The sequence below is a fragment of the Periplaneta americana genome, chromosome 16 (assembly GCF_040183065.1).
Source record: "Periplaneta americana isolate PAMFEO1 chromosome 16, P.americana_PAMFEO1_priV1, whole genome shotgun sequence".
Lineage (NCBI taxonomy): Eukaryota > Metazoa > Arthropoda > Insecta > Blattodea > Blattidae > Periplaneta > Periplaneta americana.
The window spans coordinates 151,089,371-151,108,247 of NC_091132.1; the positions used below are offsets into that span (position 1 = coordinate 151,089,371).

Below are 18,877 nucleotides of genomic sequence, written 5' to 3' on the forward strand. Positions count from 1 at the left end.
AAATACTAACAACAATACGACCTACACCAGAGTTTTGCGTTATTTTGGATACGAGTGTCGAAATACTATTTTAATATGTGATTGCTATTACTGGGTTTGAAACGGAATTGTAGTGGTTTTATCCGTATTTAGTTTAACATTATTACTAGTGAACCATTTATTTGATTAATCGTTTGTCTTCGAAATAGGCCTACTTTTTATAAGCTACAGGTCATCGTCTTCTTCTATAATCAGTAAGGACAGAAGGAGTAGAAATAAAGGATGCCGGTGTCGAAATACTAATTTAATATTATATTGGTATTTGTTTTCCACTGGGTCTGAAACGGAATTGTGGTGGTTTTATCCGTATTTAGTTTAAGTACATGTCCAGTGAACTATTTATTTTGTTTATGCCGGGAGTTGTTACACATTTATGCATGAAAAAAATGCTGCTAATTAAGAGAACTATGGACTTGACTTCATAAAATTTACATGAAATATGATATATCAGTTATCTTTTTCCTTTTGACATTGCAGTTATATGCAGCACACACAACAGGCATGTTTTACTTTTTTTTTTTTTTTTTGTAGTTCTTACCTCCGTTATACAACATTGTAAGCAGACGCATTTTTTACAAAGATGGGTGCTTAGTTCAGATCTGCCGTGTTTCGCGGTTGCACCGCAAAGAGCGCTGTACAAGACAACATGGCCACTCTATATTCTTCTCTTTCTATCTCGTTGGTAAACAACGGTCATAGGATGGGCTAATGGCGCGCGCAGTTCTGGTATCGTCTGCGTGGCTAAGTCCGTATTTACACTTGCTATTTGTCGCGCAACATCAAGCGCTTTCTGTTGGCTATATGTAGCATCACCGTTTACACTTGGCAGATTTCTCGTCCACAAGTCGACGCAAGTTGTTGCGCTTTCTGTCGGCTAAATGTAGTATCACCGTTCACTCTTGGCAGATTTCTCGTCTGCTACTCGAGGCTAGTTGAATGATGTGGTGAGCCTTTTAAATGAACAGAATGGATTTTAACAATAAAAAGTAGCTGTTTTAGCTTTTGCAGCTTCAAGTGTTTTGTTAACTTGCACTAATGAGAAGCAAAAAAAAAAAAGAGAGAGAGAGAGAGAGACTGGGAAAGGAGATGGAGGTCCAGAAGGCAGGAGAAAGGGTTATTCCATGTTCTCAGTAAAGATTTCAAACTGGAACAAAATTGTCCAATAGATATTTATTATATTAAAATGAATTGAAAGTTTAATTTTTTTTCTTGCATATTGACTTCTGATGTTCTTTATTTTTGTTTTGATGTCGGAGGGAATAGTATTGGGACGAACTGACTCCAAATTTTTACAAATAAACTCCAGTGCATTTTCGCTCCGAGTCCTTATTTCTGATGTCATAAAAGTATGGAAATTCATCGTAAAGCTTGATTAATTTCATTACTTGGTTTTTGTTCCACTCTGACATGATGCTACAAAGCGCGCGGAAACAGAGAAACAGCCGATTAAAAGTTGTCTGCTACTGCTTTTCCGAAACATGTTCGGGTCCTGTCGCGTCAATTCGGCTGGCCCACCTAGGAAATGCCGCACAGAAATAGAAACAGCTTCTACTCAGCAGATGTCGAAAGGAAAGGAACGAAATCTGTACTGCGCATGCGCCCGCGCTGTAAGTCGAACGACAAATAGCAAGTGTAAATAGGGACTGTTTAAATTAAATATTGATGTATCCGAAAAATATAATAATAATTTATTTTATTTTACCTGGCAGAGTTAAGGCCTGCTCTTCCACTGACCCAAATCTACAATTAATACAATACATAATAATCAGTGGCGTGCGCAACCTATTGCATTAGGGTAGGCTCTTCATGTTTACATGCTACATAGGTATACAACTTACAATATCTCGAACATATTGATAATTTGATATAATTTTAGTGAGTTCTGACATCAAACCAGAGCAGCAGCCAGAAGGAGGGTAAGAAAACAGAAACTTCCGGAAACTAATGATAAAATAAATTGGTAATTAAATAAATCATACCTTATTTACTTAAAGGTGAACTCCATTCTGCGTTCCTTTTCAGAAAACTCCTCAATGACATCGCTGTGGAATGTAGGGGATTTTCAGATTTCTTTCAGCTTTTTCTTCTCAATGGACATCAAGGCTAAACTACTTAATCTTTCTTGCCCTTGAGTTGATCTTTGAAGTGATTTAATCCGCTTAAGGGCAGAAAATGACCTCTCAGCAGATGCAGATGTGCTTGGTATGGTCAAAACCAGTAGGGTCAATTTGTACAATTCGACAAATTCTGTGTGGAGTTGTTTTGATTTTAAATGTGTCACCAGTTCATGAGGGTATTTTCCACGAAACTCTTCCATTGAATATAGGACTGTCAATTCATTTTTTAGACGAACTATATCAAACACTGCACTGTGCTTTACATTCAGCGCATCCAGGGCGGAATTAGGAAAATTTAATTTATAAGACTGAAATTTGTTTGGATCAAGCAATGAAATAAATTCCAACTGAGGGAGATTTCCAAACCTATCTGTAATATGGTTTGTCACATTGTCTATTTTTTCAAAAAATATTCTCCTGTATTTTATGACATCATTTTCCAGGCATTTTCTTTTTCGCGGCACTTCTTCACATTCGACTTCATTACAAACATCACTCCATAATGCATCAAATCTGTATCTCTCATGTAGAACAATACGTTTTGTTTTATTAACCTTTTCTACACAATACAGAATATCCAAATGCTTCGTTTGAAGAATGTTGTACAGAATGTCAATGTATGCATAGATCTTTTTGATAACACATTTAGAAACATCTCAAACTCTGAAAGGAAAGACAAATATTCACGCGCAAGAGCAACAGTTTCACTTTCCCAGTCTGATGAGTTGTTGAGTATATTTTTAAAAAAGTCCACCAGCAATTTACGGTTCTCCTTTACAATATTGACTATTCTGGAAGAGAAATTTCATCTTGTGGGTGCATTTCTTGGAATTATTCTGTTGGAATATTCAGTAAGAGCATGCGCGCGTTTTGTAGACTTGGAGAAGAAGCTACTTAGTCCATTCAATGTCTGAAAAAAAGATCCGGCACTCCTTAATACTCATAGCTGACTGAGATAAGACTAGATTTAGGACATGACTGAAACAATGAACAAATAGAGCTCTAGCATAAATGTCTTGAACTGTGGTTTTAAGTCCATTTATTTCTCCAGCCATCTCTGCCGCACCGTCATATGTTTGACCAATGTTCAATTGTCTTAAACTAGAAGGCGTTGTGGCCTCTCTATAGTATCTAACTCATTGGCATATATGCATGGCAGAGCAGCGACAAAAATGACAGGAACGCGTTCCATTATGTACGCATGCGCGGAAGTGACGTCACAAGAAGACGATACCACAGTCCATAGATACAGTCACGCAACTCATACGTATAAAATATGCCAACATTTGACAGCTGGCGTGACAGTAGCCCTCTAGCGGCAGGCAAGTTAAAAGTGTGCACACGACTTATAACACATCAGAAAACAGGTTTTGCGTAGTTTATTTTATATTTTTATGCTATTAAATAAGTGTATATGGTTCTTATTAATTCTACTTTAGAATCCTGGAAGAATTTCACACGCAGCTAATCTACAAGTTTCAGAAGCTGGGAATAAAAGTAATTCTTTCTGCTCCTTACAACTGAATCATGGCTCTGATCACGTATCATGGTTTGAAATAATATAATTGTTCGTGCGTGGTCGGTTAATTCATTCATTCCTAAATATATTTATGAATCATTGGAACTTTGTATTTCCTGTGAGAAGAGTAAAAATTAGTAGCTTCAGAATTGTAGGGCATATCTCGTAGGGTACATCGCGTGGTGAACTCCTCTCCCTGTTTCCTGAGAAATTAACGATTTTGCATACCGCAAATTGGGGTAAACTTGAAAATAAAGAAAAGGGGAGGATTTAAACATTAATATGAAGTTCATTATTTTTCCATTTCTTAAGAACCTGTATTTCCTTTATTATTTTGAGTCACAAATAGCGCTGATGTTATGGTTTAAATTTTTATGGTAAGTTAACCGCATTTTACATTACATTTTCAGTTTTCACACATAATGCCTAAGTTTAACTTATCCTACCTATATAATACGTAATTTACATGCACTTACTTTTAATATGACGTAGGTGAGAACAAATAAATGTACACACAATTTTGTTAAAAAAATTGTAACTTCAATTAACTCAGAAAATGTAGGCCTAATTTTATTTTCAGGGCAGAAGTGATGTAAGTCAAAAATGTGTAATTAGGGGTTAAAGTAAACATTCTGTAAAATACAGCGCAAAGTGGCAGTTCATATTGAATGTATTTAAACTATTAGTAGTCGGTGAATAGAACGAAGGATATATTAATTGCTACTTTGCGCTGTATTTTACAGAATTCTTACTTTAAACCTCATCACCTGCTTTTGACTTACACCACTTCTGCACTGAACGGCTCAAATAATCACTGGGTATGTAAAATCAACACCAATAACAGTCATGCAAATTATTACAGAAAAGATTGCTTTTTATATTAAATTAAAAAAGGCTCTTTTATTTCTTGAGAACTTAATACGTCTGCCACATGAATCTACACTAACACATCACAAATTTATCGACACAGTCTGGATTTATTCAAGAAGTGAATATTTTGCAAAAGGATTATAACACGCCATGAATTCTTGCAAAATTAATACCATGATACCTACTTGAATGCTATACAACATTCAACTTTTTAAAAATATAAAGAAAAAAACACGAATACAAAAATTATGGAATTACTTGCATTAAAAACTGTAGATATATTATCCAAAATCGGAATGGTTACACATTTACACATATGATCTCTGCAAAAAAATACTATACTGTAACAGGTATTTACTTTGTTTTTATTTAAACTGTTCTTCCTGACATACAAATAGGTAACCGATAACTAATAAATGTTTTATAGAACACAATACGTAGGCTATCTACAACGTGGATTATTGGTTATGACTGAGTTATGATTTTCTCTTGGTCTTTAGGGAATCTGAAGAACGACAAATTCGGAGATTTAAACTTGTTGTTACTGCAATTTTCGTCATTGCACACATTGCCTTTATTCCGACGCATGATTAAAACGTTATTATAACATCTCGCATCCCTTTAAAGCACGTGCTGGCTGTATCAACCCTATGACCAGTGCCTTGCCTGCCGCTTGGGCGCGAGTGTCGCGAATGTTGGCAAAAAAAATGTTGAAGTTGCGCGACTTATGTATAAGACTGTGACGATACCTTAGCCACGCAGACGATACCAGAACTGCGCGCGCCATTAGCCCATCCTATGGCCGTTGTTTACCAACGAGATAGAAAGAGAAGAATATAGAGTGGCCATGTTGTCTTGTACAGCGCTCTTTGCGGTGCCACCGCGAAACACGGCAGATCTGAACTAAGCGCCCATCTTTGTAAAAACTGCGTCTGCTTACAATGTTGTATAAATGAGGTAAGAAGTACAAAAAAAAAAAAAAAAACAAGAAAGTAAAACCATGCCTGTTGTGTGTGCTGCATATAACTGCAATATCAAAAGGAAAAAGATAACTGAACTATCACATTTCATGTAAATTTTATGAAGTTAAGTCCGTAGTTTTGTTAATTAGCAGCAATTTTTCATGCATAAATGTGTAATAACTCCCGGCAGAAACAAAATAAATAGTTCACTGGTAATGTACTTAAACTAAATACGGATAAAACCACCACAATTCTGTTTCAGACCCAGTGGAAAACAAATACCAATACAATATCAAAATTGCATTTCGACATCGGCATCCTTTATTTCTGCTCCTTTTGTCCTTACTGCTTATAGAAGACGATGAGCTGTAGCTTATAAAAAGTAGGCCTATTTCGAAGACAAACGATTAATCAAATAAATGGTTCACTAGTAATAAAGTTAAACTAAATACGGATAAAACCACAACAATTCCGTTTCAAACCCAGTAATAGCAATCACATATTAAAATTGTATTTCGACACTCGTATCCAAAATAACGCAAAACTCTGAGGTAGGTCGTATTGTTGTAAGTATTTTGACTGGAAAGATATGAAAGAACATAATTGAGCACCCATGTGCAATAATGGGGTAAGTAAGAATATATTTCGTAACTACTTAGCCCATTATTGTACGTGGGTGCTTAATTATACACTAATAATAATCTGTGGTGCCACAGCCCTTGAAAGGCTCAGACAGACCAGTCGGCTGTTGGCCTCACATTCACATTTCGATAATTATACTCTACTGTAACAAAAAAAAAACTGAAAGCGTGTTTGGTCATGTTTTACCCAAGTTACCAGCTTGACGGTAAAGAATTATAGATTTATTTTATTAATTGGCGGTAAAGGTTGTTTACTACAGTTAGGGCCCACTTTCATTCTATATCTTATGGTATAATAAATAGTTTTGCAACTTGTAGAGACTGGGAAAAGAATTTAATAAAATCATCCGAATCATTCTCGTTCATTTTATAGGCAATCTTGCAGGTTGCATTAAAGAACCTAGGAATATTAACATTTTCTACAGTATGTTTGCTAGGACTTCTTGTCATACTACGTGACAATTTTGCTTAGGTTATTCTTTTAAGCATTCCTTGTAGGAATAGCTCAAGTGTTTTAAATTTAGCGTACACAAGTTTAGATTAAGTTTGTAGCACGTATTTGACGAAATACTAGGTTTTTCCACCTCAGTTTAACTGATTTATGCAAACGAAATTTTGACAGCTGACGATTCCAATGTCACTTATTGCCACGCCGACTTTGTTTTGTGAGCATAAGTTCATGGCGGACGGTTGTTCACTTTTCTTCAAACATGGCGGCGCAATGACCACTCTATATCTTTCTCTTTCTAACTCTTTTTTGTTTACGCATGCCTCGGTGACGACACAGCTCGCAACACGGGTGTTGCTTGTTTTATGCAATAAGATTTTTCAAATCAAACAAATGTCAATCTCTGGAGAGTCTATAAATTGATTTTAAATGTTATGATATTAAACAATTATTATTACTGTCTTTTAAATATGCTGCAGCTAAGTTATGGGCAAATTTGCCATGTGATGTTCCCAAAACTTGGCATCTCCCATCTTAACTTGGCTACGTCTCTGTTACTAAGCCTATTGATTTGCAGTCAATGCTGTTATACCAGTAACTAATAATGAACTCATAAATTATGGTACAATGTGAGCCTACAATATTGCCTACGTACTTGATCGTAATGCAACTATAAGCACGCGAACTGCGTTTAAAGATATGCATTTTATCCGTTGTACTTCGTATTCTTGTTAATTTAAATTCAATCGTTAAACTTTTCATTACGTATATAGATGCGAAAAAAATCTTCACAACATTTGAAATAACATAAGTGAAACATTAATCTTATGCTGAAGCAGCGTTGCGTTATAATTTAAACAAAATTTAATATGATCTTTATATTATAATCGTACATAATGGTAACATAATATCTCAATAGGCCTATACGTTGAGGTTGATAATAATACTTATGATGATAAAATGATTGTAAAGTACAATATTCTAAACTATTGGTTAATCACAAGATTTAAGAAGGAAGGTTACTCATTATCATGTTCTGCCTGGACTACAAGTACGTACAGCCCTGCCACTATATTCACTGCGCAAATATGAAGATACATGTTCCAGACAGATCAGATTTTAATATTATTTTCATAACATTTTTAAACGATACGTATTCATGACATTTTATAAACAAAGTCATTAGGCATATTGTCAACTATTAATGTTAATTTTCACCTATATTATCAGTATTGAATTTTACTATATTAAATACTGAATAAAATAAACGTCACGTTACATTTCAAGTTTTTTTTAACCACTACATATCAATTACAAATATAGAACAAGGCATGGACTTACCAATCTCTTCGACTTCTTCTGTTTCGTCTTGTTAGATTCTGCGTGAGGAAAGTCCATAGGCCTATATTATTTACTTAAATTTCTGAAAAAAAAAAAAAAAAACGGGTTGGGGAAACTGCAAGTGAAAACTCAAACTAGTCAGTACTTTGAAGGTTCTTTGTCAGCTATCCTCCAAAACAATGCACAAAATCATGTACTGTAGGAATAATAGAAAGAGCCATAGACATACGTTTTCAAAATTTTAACTTCGCTATTTGTAAATGAAAGTACATCCTTTATACAAACTAACATCGTTTATCCATTTCATTGCTTCATTTTTCTCTTTAAGGAAATAAAAAAAAAAAACCGTGCAAGAATCTCTAGTGTTCGCAGTCAGTCGAAACACAACCATAGCGGTGTAGCCTACTAGTATATTGAAATAACCAACTTCGTGTACTTCGAATATACATGGACACGCACACAAAAATTCACGAAACATGTGACAAATGTACTGAAGCTACTAAAACTATTTTCCTACTTTACTTTAATACTATAAACGCGCTACCAACTGAGGCAGTAGCCGGAAAATGGGCCCACAGGTCTATTGGCTCTTTTTCGAGAGAATGTTTAATTCGATTCTCCGTTTTAAAATCTACTTGCTTACGTAGTTTCGTTTCAATATCTTGTAAGCAGAGAGCAGGATAGCTAATTGAATGAACCATGCACCCTTTCGTATTTATGGAATTCAGCAAACATGAGTGACAATTATCCTCAAAGTGCCTGTGAGTCCATCCAGGATGTGCACTAATGTGTACACTGCACTCTGAAGATAAACTTTGAAGTGAGTGTGAATCCATTCTAGATTAAGACTAAATAATCTGTAATTTGTATTTTGCACCCAACAGAACACTAATTAATTTCACGTATTCGGTACAAATTTATGACGTAAGTACGAGATCTGTGATAGAAATACAATTTTGCTAAAATTATTAAGAACTTGTAAACCTCAGTAATGTGCGCTGTTCAATGCTGATGATTAATTTCTCCTAAAATATAACCATATTGAAAGTATTTTGATGAAAAAACTTGTTCTCTGGAAAAAGGGCTAATAAAATGCTGAAATATATATATATAACACTATTAAAGTCGCAATGCATTGTTTAATAAATACTTGTAGACAAATATTATTGTAACAGAATGCAAATTATTATTTTGATAAAAGTGCATTCAAATCGCTATTACATAAAAATAAGTCTTTCAATCTTTGTTTTCTCGAAACATGACTTTTGCTTATGGTCCCTTTTTCCGGCTACTGCCTCAATTTATAACAATACAATACACGATTTAGAAATGAGAGTTGTTTGGAAAACAAGACGGCGCGTGTCGGTGGCGATTCCATTGTAGTCATGTTTCATTCATTTATGCCGTGAGACAGGCTCAGCGGCTTGTGTGTGCTGTGATCTGTGCAGTGGCTGGTTATAATGTGCTAACGGAGCGCTACTGGTGTGGCGAGCTTCTATCCAGCGTTGCGTTGGTCGTCTGCTTCTGGCTTCACTTCCACACAAGCGTTTCCGCGCATGCGTATTTTGTGGAACGCGTTCCTTTTGTTAGTCGTTGCTCATGGCTACACTCCATAGCGATGAGAGAAAAGCTGCTATCATGTATTTGAAAAGTCAGTAAGTTGTAACTACATTAAATCTTGGACGTAGTTTACAGACAGAAGACCAGAGTCGCATTGACATGATGCTTCCAACGAGTTAGAAAGAGAAAGATATAGAGTGGTCATTGCGCCGCCATGTTTGTAGAATACTGAACGACCGTCGGTAATGAACTTATGCGCCCAAAACAAAGTGGGCGTGGTGATAACTGACATTAGAATCGTCAGCTGTCTTAATTTCGTTAGCTTAAATCAGTTAAACTGAAGTAGAAAAACCTAGTAATTCGTTAAATACGTGGTAGAAACTTAATCTAAACTTATGTACGCTAAATTTAAAACACTTGAGCTATTCCTAGAAGGAATGCTTAAAAGAATAACCTAAGCAAAATTGTCATCTAGTATGACAAGAAGTCCTAGCAAATATACTGAAGAAAATATTAATATTCCTAGGTTCTTTTAAATGCGACCTGCAAGACTCCCTATAAAATGAACGAGTATGATTCGGATGACTTTATTATAATTGTTTTCCCAGTCTCTACACGTTGCAAAACTATTTACTATACCATAAGATATAGAATGAAAATAGGCCCTATCTGTAATAAACAACCTTTACCTCCAAGCTTGTAACGTGGGTGAAACATGACAAAACACGCTTTCAGTTTTTTTGTTACAGTAAAGTATAATTATTATCGAAATGTGAACGTGAGGCCAACAGCCGGCTGGTCTGTCTGAGCCTTTCAAGGGCTGTGGCACCACAGATAATTATTAGTGTATAATTGAGCACCCACGTACAATAATGGGGTAAGTAGTTACGAAATATATTCATACTTACCCCATTATTGCACGTGGGTGCTCAATTATGTTCTTTCATGTCCTTCCATTCAAAATACTAACAACAATACGACCTACCCCAGAGTTTTGCGTTATTTTGGATGCGAGTGTCGAAATACAATTTTAATATTTGATTGCTATTATTAGGTTTGAAACGGAATTGTAGTGGTTTTATCCGTATTTAGTTTAACTTTATTACTAGTGAACCATTTATTTGATTAATCGGTTGTCTTCGAAATAGGCCTAACTTCTTATAAGCTACAGCTCATCGTCTTCTTGTATAGGCAGTAAGGACAGAAGGAGCAGAAATAAAGGATGCCGGTGTCGAAATACAGTTTTAATATTGTATTGCTATTTGATTTTCACTGGGTCTGAAACGGAATTGTATTGGTTTTATCCGTATTTAGTTTATGTACATTACCAGTGAACCATTTATTTTGTTTATGCCGGGCGTTGTTATACATTTATGCATTAAAAAAAATACTGCTAATTAACAAGACTATGGACTTAACTTCATAAAATTTACATGAAATATGATATATCAGTTGTCTTTTTCCTTTTGAAATTGCAGTTATATGCAGCACACACAACAGGCATGTTTTTTCTTCGTTTTTTTGTACCTCTTACCTCCGTTATACAACATTGTAAGCAGACGAATTTTTACAAAGGTGGGCGCTTAGCTCAGATCTGCCGTGTTTCGCGGTGACACCGCAAAGAGCGCTGTACAGGACAACATGGCCACTCTATAGTCTTCTCTTTCTAACTCGTTGGATGCTTCCAGCTCAGGAAAATCGTACGGCAAAGAAACTGTTGACCAAACAAATTATTACCCGAGTTCGATCCCCGTATAAATGTAATTTCTTGGAAAATGTATGAGTACAACAGAAATGCAAATAATCGTAAAATTGGAATATATAATGCTCCAATGACATGATAGGTAATGCACTAAGAGCTAATAGAGTGGATAGTGACGACAGGGTGCACTGAGAGGTCATAGAGTGGACTACGAGGACAGAGACTGAACTTGGTAGGACGGAGAGTGTAGTGATAGCACAGAGTTTGGACTGAGAGCGCATACAGTGGACTGAGAAGACAAAGAGTGGTCTGAGAGGACAGGGAGTGGACTGAGATGACCAAAAGTGGACTGCTATGACAGAGAGTGTAGTGACAGGACAGAGATTGGACTGAGTGCACTTAGGCCGGTATTCATAGTCGAAATAAGTCATACTTAAATATAAGTTGAACTTAAATCTCGTCTCAATTACAGATTTCGGTCCAAATAAGTCGTACTTATTATAAGTCGTGATGATTTTATAAGCTTTACTTTACAAAGTCTGACTTCATGAAGTTGAACTTATTGCTATTCATAGTGACTCAAGTGCGACTTATGTTATGAAATAAGTTCAACTTTATCAAGGCAAAGGAACCCCTGACTTATGTCAGTTTTAACCTAAAAATTAATTATGTTTATAAAGAACTGGCCAAGGAAATTATTGAAATGCAGTAAATTCGCGCTCAAAAGCGTTACTTGCCAAACATCGTGGGTCGGTCTGAATTTTATAATGATTTTGAATTCAAAAGGAAGTTTCGTTTTTGCAAAAGGTTTTGGAATCAGTACTTCCGAAAGTGGAAAGAACTCTTGCAAAGCCGAGATAGATTACTACTACTTATTCGCTTGAGATTTTATGCCATGGAAAATTTTGAAATAAATTTAATTTTCTTAAAATATAGCCATAACCGTAGACTATAAATATATGAGGTATTTGTCTGCCTAGGTAGTGTAGTTGGAATAGCGCTGGCCTTCTGTTCTCGAGGTTGCGGGTTCGATCCCGGCCTAGGTCGATGGCATTTAAGTGCGTTTAAATACGACAGGCTCATGTCAGTAGATTTACTGGCATGTAAAAGAACTCTTGCGGGACAAAATTCCGGCACACCGGGGACGCTGTAGTTGCGAGCGTCGTTGAATTAACTATAAATTAATTTATATGAGGTATTCAATATATCGGTGAGGTTAGGTTCCTTTAATATTCATTACATTTCAATATTAGTAAGATTAAACACCCTTATCCAGTCAATTTAAATTAAATTATTATGTGTTAATAAAATGAATTTAAAACAAAGCCTTCTTGCTGTCATACTTACTTATAATTGGCTTTAAGAGAACGCGGAAGTTCATTGCCGCCCTCACATAAGCCCGACATCGATCCCTATCCTCAGCAAGAATAAACCAGTCCCTAGCATCATATCCCAACTCCCTCAAATCCATTTTAATATTAACCTCCCAACTAGGTCTTTTTCCCTCAGATCTCCCAACTAACACTCTATATGCATTTCTGGATTCCATACATGTTACATGCCCTGCCCAGGCGACGCTGATATAACCTCTGCAGTTGCGACCGTCGTTAACTAAACCATGATTTAAAAATTTTAAATTTTTTCTTTTTATGAATAAAGAATCCTGTTTCAAATTGGTGTTAGACCATTCTCATCTAACCCCCTGTACTCCCAAAAAGTCTATTCTATATCTAGCTAGTTCATTTGCTACTAATGTTCTGTTCTGTAAAGACTGGTGCCATTCCAAGTACCAAATCTTATAATCTTATTCCTTTGCCATAGAATCAGTCCCATTTCGAGGCTTATGTTGGGGTTTCGTAACAAGCTCTTTTTTTACTGTGATGGGTTGTTAGTCCTTCGCCCAACCCTCAAGCTGGAGGACCACCCCTTATCAGCAGACATCGGATTCTAGGGCAAATGCCTATTTTGTTTCTTTAGGAGAAAAGTAAAAATAATTATTAATATTTGTGTTTCATGGAAATTGAAAGGTATTCAAAGAGTTTTATAGTGCCCTAAAATGCCCTAAAACGGTTATTAGAGCCTAATTTGTTAATATTCGCCTAAAAATGCCTAACTCACTATAAAGTTTCGCATTTTACTCTTACTTTTTATAATTTATACATGCATTCACTGCGAAATTTAAGGCATTTAAAAAGTGGAAAGTTTGCTTCACACCGGCCATGAAACCAGTGATAAAGGAAACAAAATGTTTTGAATCTCACGACACTCGCAATAGATTTCACCGAATTTAACATGTTTGGAGGCATAAATGCCGACAAAGAACCAACCTTAGTTTTGAAGCAGGCAACAATCACAACATGTGCTGCTACCGATTCAGAGATACACTATACTATAAAAATGACTGTTTTCGGTCTGAAACCGATTAGCTGTACTGTCCTTCAGACTGTCATAAAATCACAATTTTTGGAGAAAGAGTGTTTTTGAAATATTTATGAAAAGTCGTAAAACTGCGAATTAGTAGGGTAAACCGTTACAAAATATTTAAAAGAATGGCCCTCCTAGTGTTAACACTACCAGGAAATGCAACAATAAGTGGAACTTTGTATTTTTGTCCAATTGAATCTCAATAACAACGGTTCATTTGAATGCTCGTTAACAGTTGCTCTTTCCCTCACCTTATTTGTGTTGAGAAGTTTTGAGCGGTAGGACCTTTTCCTGTGAAGTTTAACGCGATAATGCCGAAAAATATAAGTGCAAAATCTACATCGATCCGGCAATGGCTAACAGAATATTCAGAATTCACTTATGATGGAAAAATAATATTCTGCAAGATTTGTAGCAAACAGGTATGTAACAATAGTTGAAATATATAAATTCTATTAATTTTAATGAGTAGGCCTATAATATTTATACATTGACTGAGCTATCCTGAGGTATAATTCTTTTTAAGACCACTACACTTTAACCTTTTAAATTCCGATAGTTAAAGTATTTGCAGGTCATTAAAATTTTGATTGTTCGAACCCACTAACTTTGTGATAGAAATACGGCAATACAAGAATTAGGATTTTATTTTAATTCAGTTTACTTTACATTTTTAGATTTCGCAAGAAAAGAAGTGCCACCTAAAGCAGCATGTGCAAGGAGCGGCTCATAAGGCTAAAGCTCAGCAGAAAAATCAACTGCAACAAACTTTACTAACACAGCCTACTTCATCCAATCTCAGAAGCAATTTCTATGCTGATTTAACCAGAGCGTTTGTTACTGCTAACATTCCCTGGAATGCAATTGAAAATCCGGTTTTAAGACAGTTTTTACAAAAATACTGCAAACAAAATATCCCATCTGAGTCGACCCTAAGAAAAAATTACTTAGACAGAATATACAATGAAACTTTAGCTTCCATTCGGGAGGATATAGGTGATTCTTACATATGGGTCTCTGTGGATGAAACCTATGAAACTTTAGCTTCCATTCAGGAGGATAGGCTATAGGTGATTCTTACATATGGGTCTCTGTGGATGAAACCTATGAATAGGTATATAGCAAATATGGTAGTAGGAAAACTTAGTCCTGATGGACCTTCGATTCCACACCTCGTACGTGTTAAGGAACTTTCGAAAGTGAATAGCCAAGCCATTGCTTATTTTGTAAATAAAGGCCTACAGTCTTTATACTCAGGTAATATAGACGATTCTAAAGTTCTGTTGTTTTGTACTGATGCTGCCTCATACATTGGTTGCTGCAGCTCCACTTCTTAAAACATTTTATCCTAACCTCACGCATGTAACCTGTCTAGCACATAGCCTTCACAGGGTTTCTGAAACAATCCGGAATGAATTTCCTCTTGTCAATTCGTTTATTTCTAACACAAAAAAATGTTTTTGTAAAGCCCCATCCAGGATTTCAATATTCAGAGAGAACTTTCCAGATATCCCACTCCCACCTCAGCCGGTTGTTACACGATGGGGAACCTGGATTCAGTCAGTGGTGTATTGTTCTAAGTATTTTAAAGAAGTGGTCACAGTTATTGATAAATTACCTGAAACTGATAGTGCAGCGTGTGTGAAAGCAGTGGAAGATTGTCTGAATGACTCACGAGTGAAAAACGATATTGCCTACATAACATCAAACTTTTCTTTCATACCTGCAAGCATTGAACAATTAGAACGTGAAAAACAATCTCTTTGTAGCCAAATAGCAATAGTAAAGGAAGCTCAAGTGAACATACATTCTGCTTTGGGCGAAACTGGGAAAAAAGTTAAAAATAAGTGGGACAACGTATTAAATAAGAATGTAGGATTTTCATTGTTGGAAAAAGTATCAAGAGTGATATCGGGGGAAAGTGTGAATGTTCCAGTAAGTATTGATGTTTCTATTGTACCTAATTTAAAATCTGCGCCTCTCACATCAGTTTCGGTTGAAAGAAGTTTTTCTGCTTTCAAAATGATTCTCAGTGACAAAAGGCAAAGGTTAACTGTGGAGAATTTAGAAAAAATTCTGGTGGTGTACTGTGCAGATAATTATAATAAAGTCTGAGCATGGAACTGAATTTCAATAACTTAAAATGAGTAATCTTGATATCAATAATCATTATTTCATTAGTTTCAATATATTAAATTTGTGCAGCTCTGTTTATAAATATAATATAGTATTCTTTTTTAATGTTTAAACATACTTTTTTGTGCGTATTTTAGTGTATAACTAAAAATTTCAGTGAAAGAAATAAGTATGATACCTTGATGTGCCTAAAATGCCTATTTTCATTCAAATAGAGCCTAATTTTACAAATTTTGAGCTTATTTTAGGCGCCTAAAACTGCATTTTTAGTGCCTAAAAATCCGATGTCTGCTTATCAGCTATCCACGACTGCTTATTCAATATATTCGCAGCTACCCTTCCCGGTGGTTCATTGCTTCAAACGAGCGTAGAGCTCACCGAACATGGAATCACAGTAACCAATTACGTTTTCTTACAGTCATAATGAAAGTAAATAAATTGTCAAATGTAAGCAGTTGTGGAAATATCGCATTGCTACTTTAAAATTTATAGGTACAATAGAGCCGAAAAAAGGACGAGAATTAACGTAGTGGAGAGAATGTTTGAGGTATGGAAGGTAAGATTTCCTTATCTGTCGGTTGGTTTAAAAAACAAACTCGACAATGTCCCAAATATAATTTATTGTTGCCTGTGCAGTGCTTCACAATTCGAGTTCGGAGAAAATGACAACTTACCAGAAGATGATCCAAACGTAATGACTCTTCCACATGAAGCTGTGCCTGTTGCATCATCTGCACAGCAATCTTCGGTTTGGCTTTCAGGAAGAACTGATTAACATAGTGTTTAGGAGGCATGATGATAAAATGTAAATGAATTTCACAATTAGTTTTAATGTACTTCACTGAAGCAAAATATTTATTATTTTATGTGATTTACCAAAACATTTAAAATTTAGATGATTTGTAATATCAACAATGAATACTATGAAGTTTTATACAATAACCGATTGAAGTAATTTGTCTGGATTTCATTATGGACAAGCGGTATTTGTTTGTGAGCTTCCGATCTCAATTGCATTATTGACTTGTAAAAATAATAATAAATTAACTCTGTTCCTTCAAAACTACATTCCTGCGCTTTCTTGTGTGATCCGCTTATGCTGCTGGAGTTGCCTTCGCTGTTTGAGCTGCAATTGAGTTGGATGGACCAGCAGTAGAGGGGGATACATCATCGGGAGGATTTGGTGCAATACGTGCTCCCTCTACTTCCTCTGCAAACACAACTGCAATGTAAACAATATGTATACTATGTCAACTGGCTAATTATGTTGTGTAGAATTTATTCTTCCTCATTCTATCACTTGTTAGGTATAGTTACCTATTACGGACTCGCTTCATGTAAATAAATATGATTTGATAATTTTTTTATTAACAAATAATAGCTAATAGGCCAAGAAACAAAAAAATGTTCAAGAAAGAATGTTGAATGTAATACTGCTTACCTTCTAGTTCACTCGCAATCATATCGGAGTCAACCGCTCCCGGAACTTGGACCATTTGTGCTACAGGTGGATCAATGTCCTTCATATTTTTACTGGAAGACCACTTCGTGTAGCCATCACTGCTTGACGTTCATTGGTCAAAACATTCCGTTGGTGACATTTGATGTTCGTCCATAGTAGCCTATCCGTTGTTTTCCAAACCTCTGTAATCATTATAACCAAATTACAATAAAATTTCCAACTTCGCGTAAACGAACTTCATAATTTCTTTCTTTATGTTATAATATAAACTTTTAAAAGGAAATATTGTATTAGGCTTACTTACATATTTCACAATATGTATCGACGAATTGCCATCTTCTGTCTTAAAAAAACTGCGTTGGTCTTCTTATTCTCTACAATCTTTGAGTATTTTAGAATAATCTCCTTCAATACAATCATCTTTCTGTACATAATTGAAATATTTTCTTTTCTTCTTTCCGTAGATTACATCAATCATTTTATTGTATATCGTACAGAAGCTATGCATACAAATTTAGAGACAAAAGAAAATCTACTGTCTGATTTACATTGTCGTGACAATGGCCATGAAATTTCTCATACCAATAAGTTCGACTTATTTGTATACACATAAGTTACACTTATTGAATAAAACTTAACAAAGTACGACTTATTAGCCGACTATGAATACCGTAATCATATAAGTTAAGATTTTCCAATAAGTATAAATTAACAAAGTCATACTTATTGAACAAATAAGTCACCGACTATGAATACCGGCCTTAGAGTGGACTGAGAGGACAGAGAGTGGACTGAGATGACATAGAGTGGACTGGAAGGATAGAGAGTGTAGTTACAGGACAGAGATTGGACTGAGAGCACATAGAGTGGACTGAGAGAACAGAGAGTGTAGTGACAGGACAGAGATTGGGCTGAGAGTACATAGAGCGGACTGAGAAGATACAGAGTGGACTGAGAGGACACAGAGTGGAGTGATAGAACAGAGAGTGTAGTGGCAGGAAAGAGATTGAACTCAGAGCACAAAGAGTGGACTGAGAAGACAAAGAGTGGACTGGAGGATAGAAAGTGGACTGGTAGGACAAAGAGAGTAGTGACAGGAAAGAGCTTGGACTGAGAGCACATTGAGTGGATTGAGAGAGCAGAGAATGTAGTGACAGGACAGAGATTGAACTGAGAACACATAGAGTTGACTGAGTAGGCAGACAGTGGGCTGGTAGGACAGAGAATGTAGTGACAGGAGAGATTGGTCTGAGAGATCATAGAGTGGACAGAGAGGATGGAGAGTTGACTGAGGGGACAGAGAGTGTAGTGGCAGGAGAGAGATTGGACTTAAACGACATAGAGTGGACTGAGAAGACAGAGTGGACTGAGAGGACAGAGTGGGCTGGTAGGAGTGAGTGTAGTGAGAGAACAGAGATTGCACTGAGAGTACATAGTAGACTGAGGGGACATAGTCGAATCTCTTGAATCGTCTTTTCCAGCATATACTTTGGGCAGTTTTTAGAGTTAGAAGCGTGGTCTCCAGAACAATTCACACAGTGCTCGGCGCCGGTACATGGGGAATCCTCATGGTCAGCACCGCTGCACTTTGCAAAGATGATATTGTTTGTTTAACGTTTTTGCGTATGTCCGAACCGTTGGCACCTAAAGCACCGC

At 36.0% G+C, this 18,877-nt stretch overlaps 1 protein-coding gene across 1 annotated transcript in view; it reads left to right on the forward strand.

The window, feature by feature from the left end:
• LOC138691332 (zinc finger protein ZFP2-like) overlaps positions 1-14,532 on the forward strand; it is a 229,103-nt gene extending 214,571 nt beyond the window's left edge. The window contains exon 4 of the mRNA XM_069813214.1: positions 14,301-14,532. Coding sequence (XP_069669315.1) covers positions 14,301-14,328 — 28 coding nt within the window. The 3' untranslated portion in view covers positions 14,329-14,532. The remainder of the gene's footprint in view (positions 1-14,300) is intronic.
• The last annotated feature ends 4,345 nt before the right edge of the window (positions 14,533-18,877 follow it).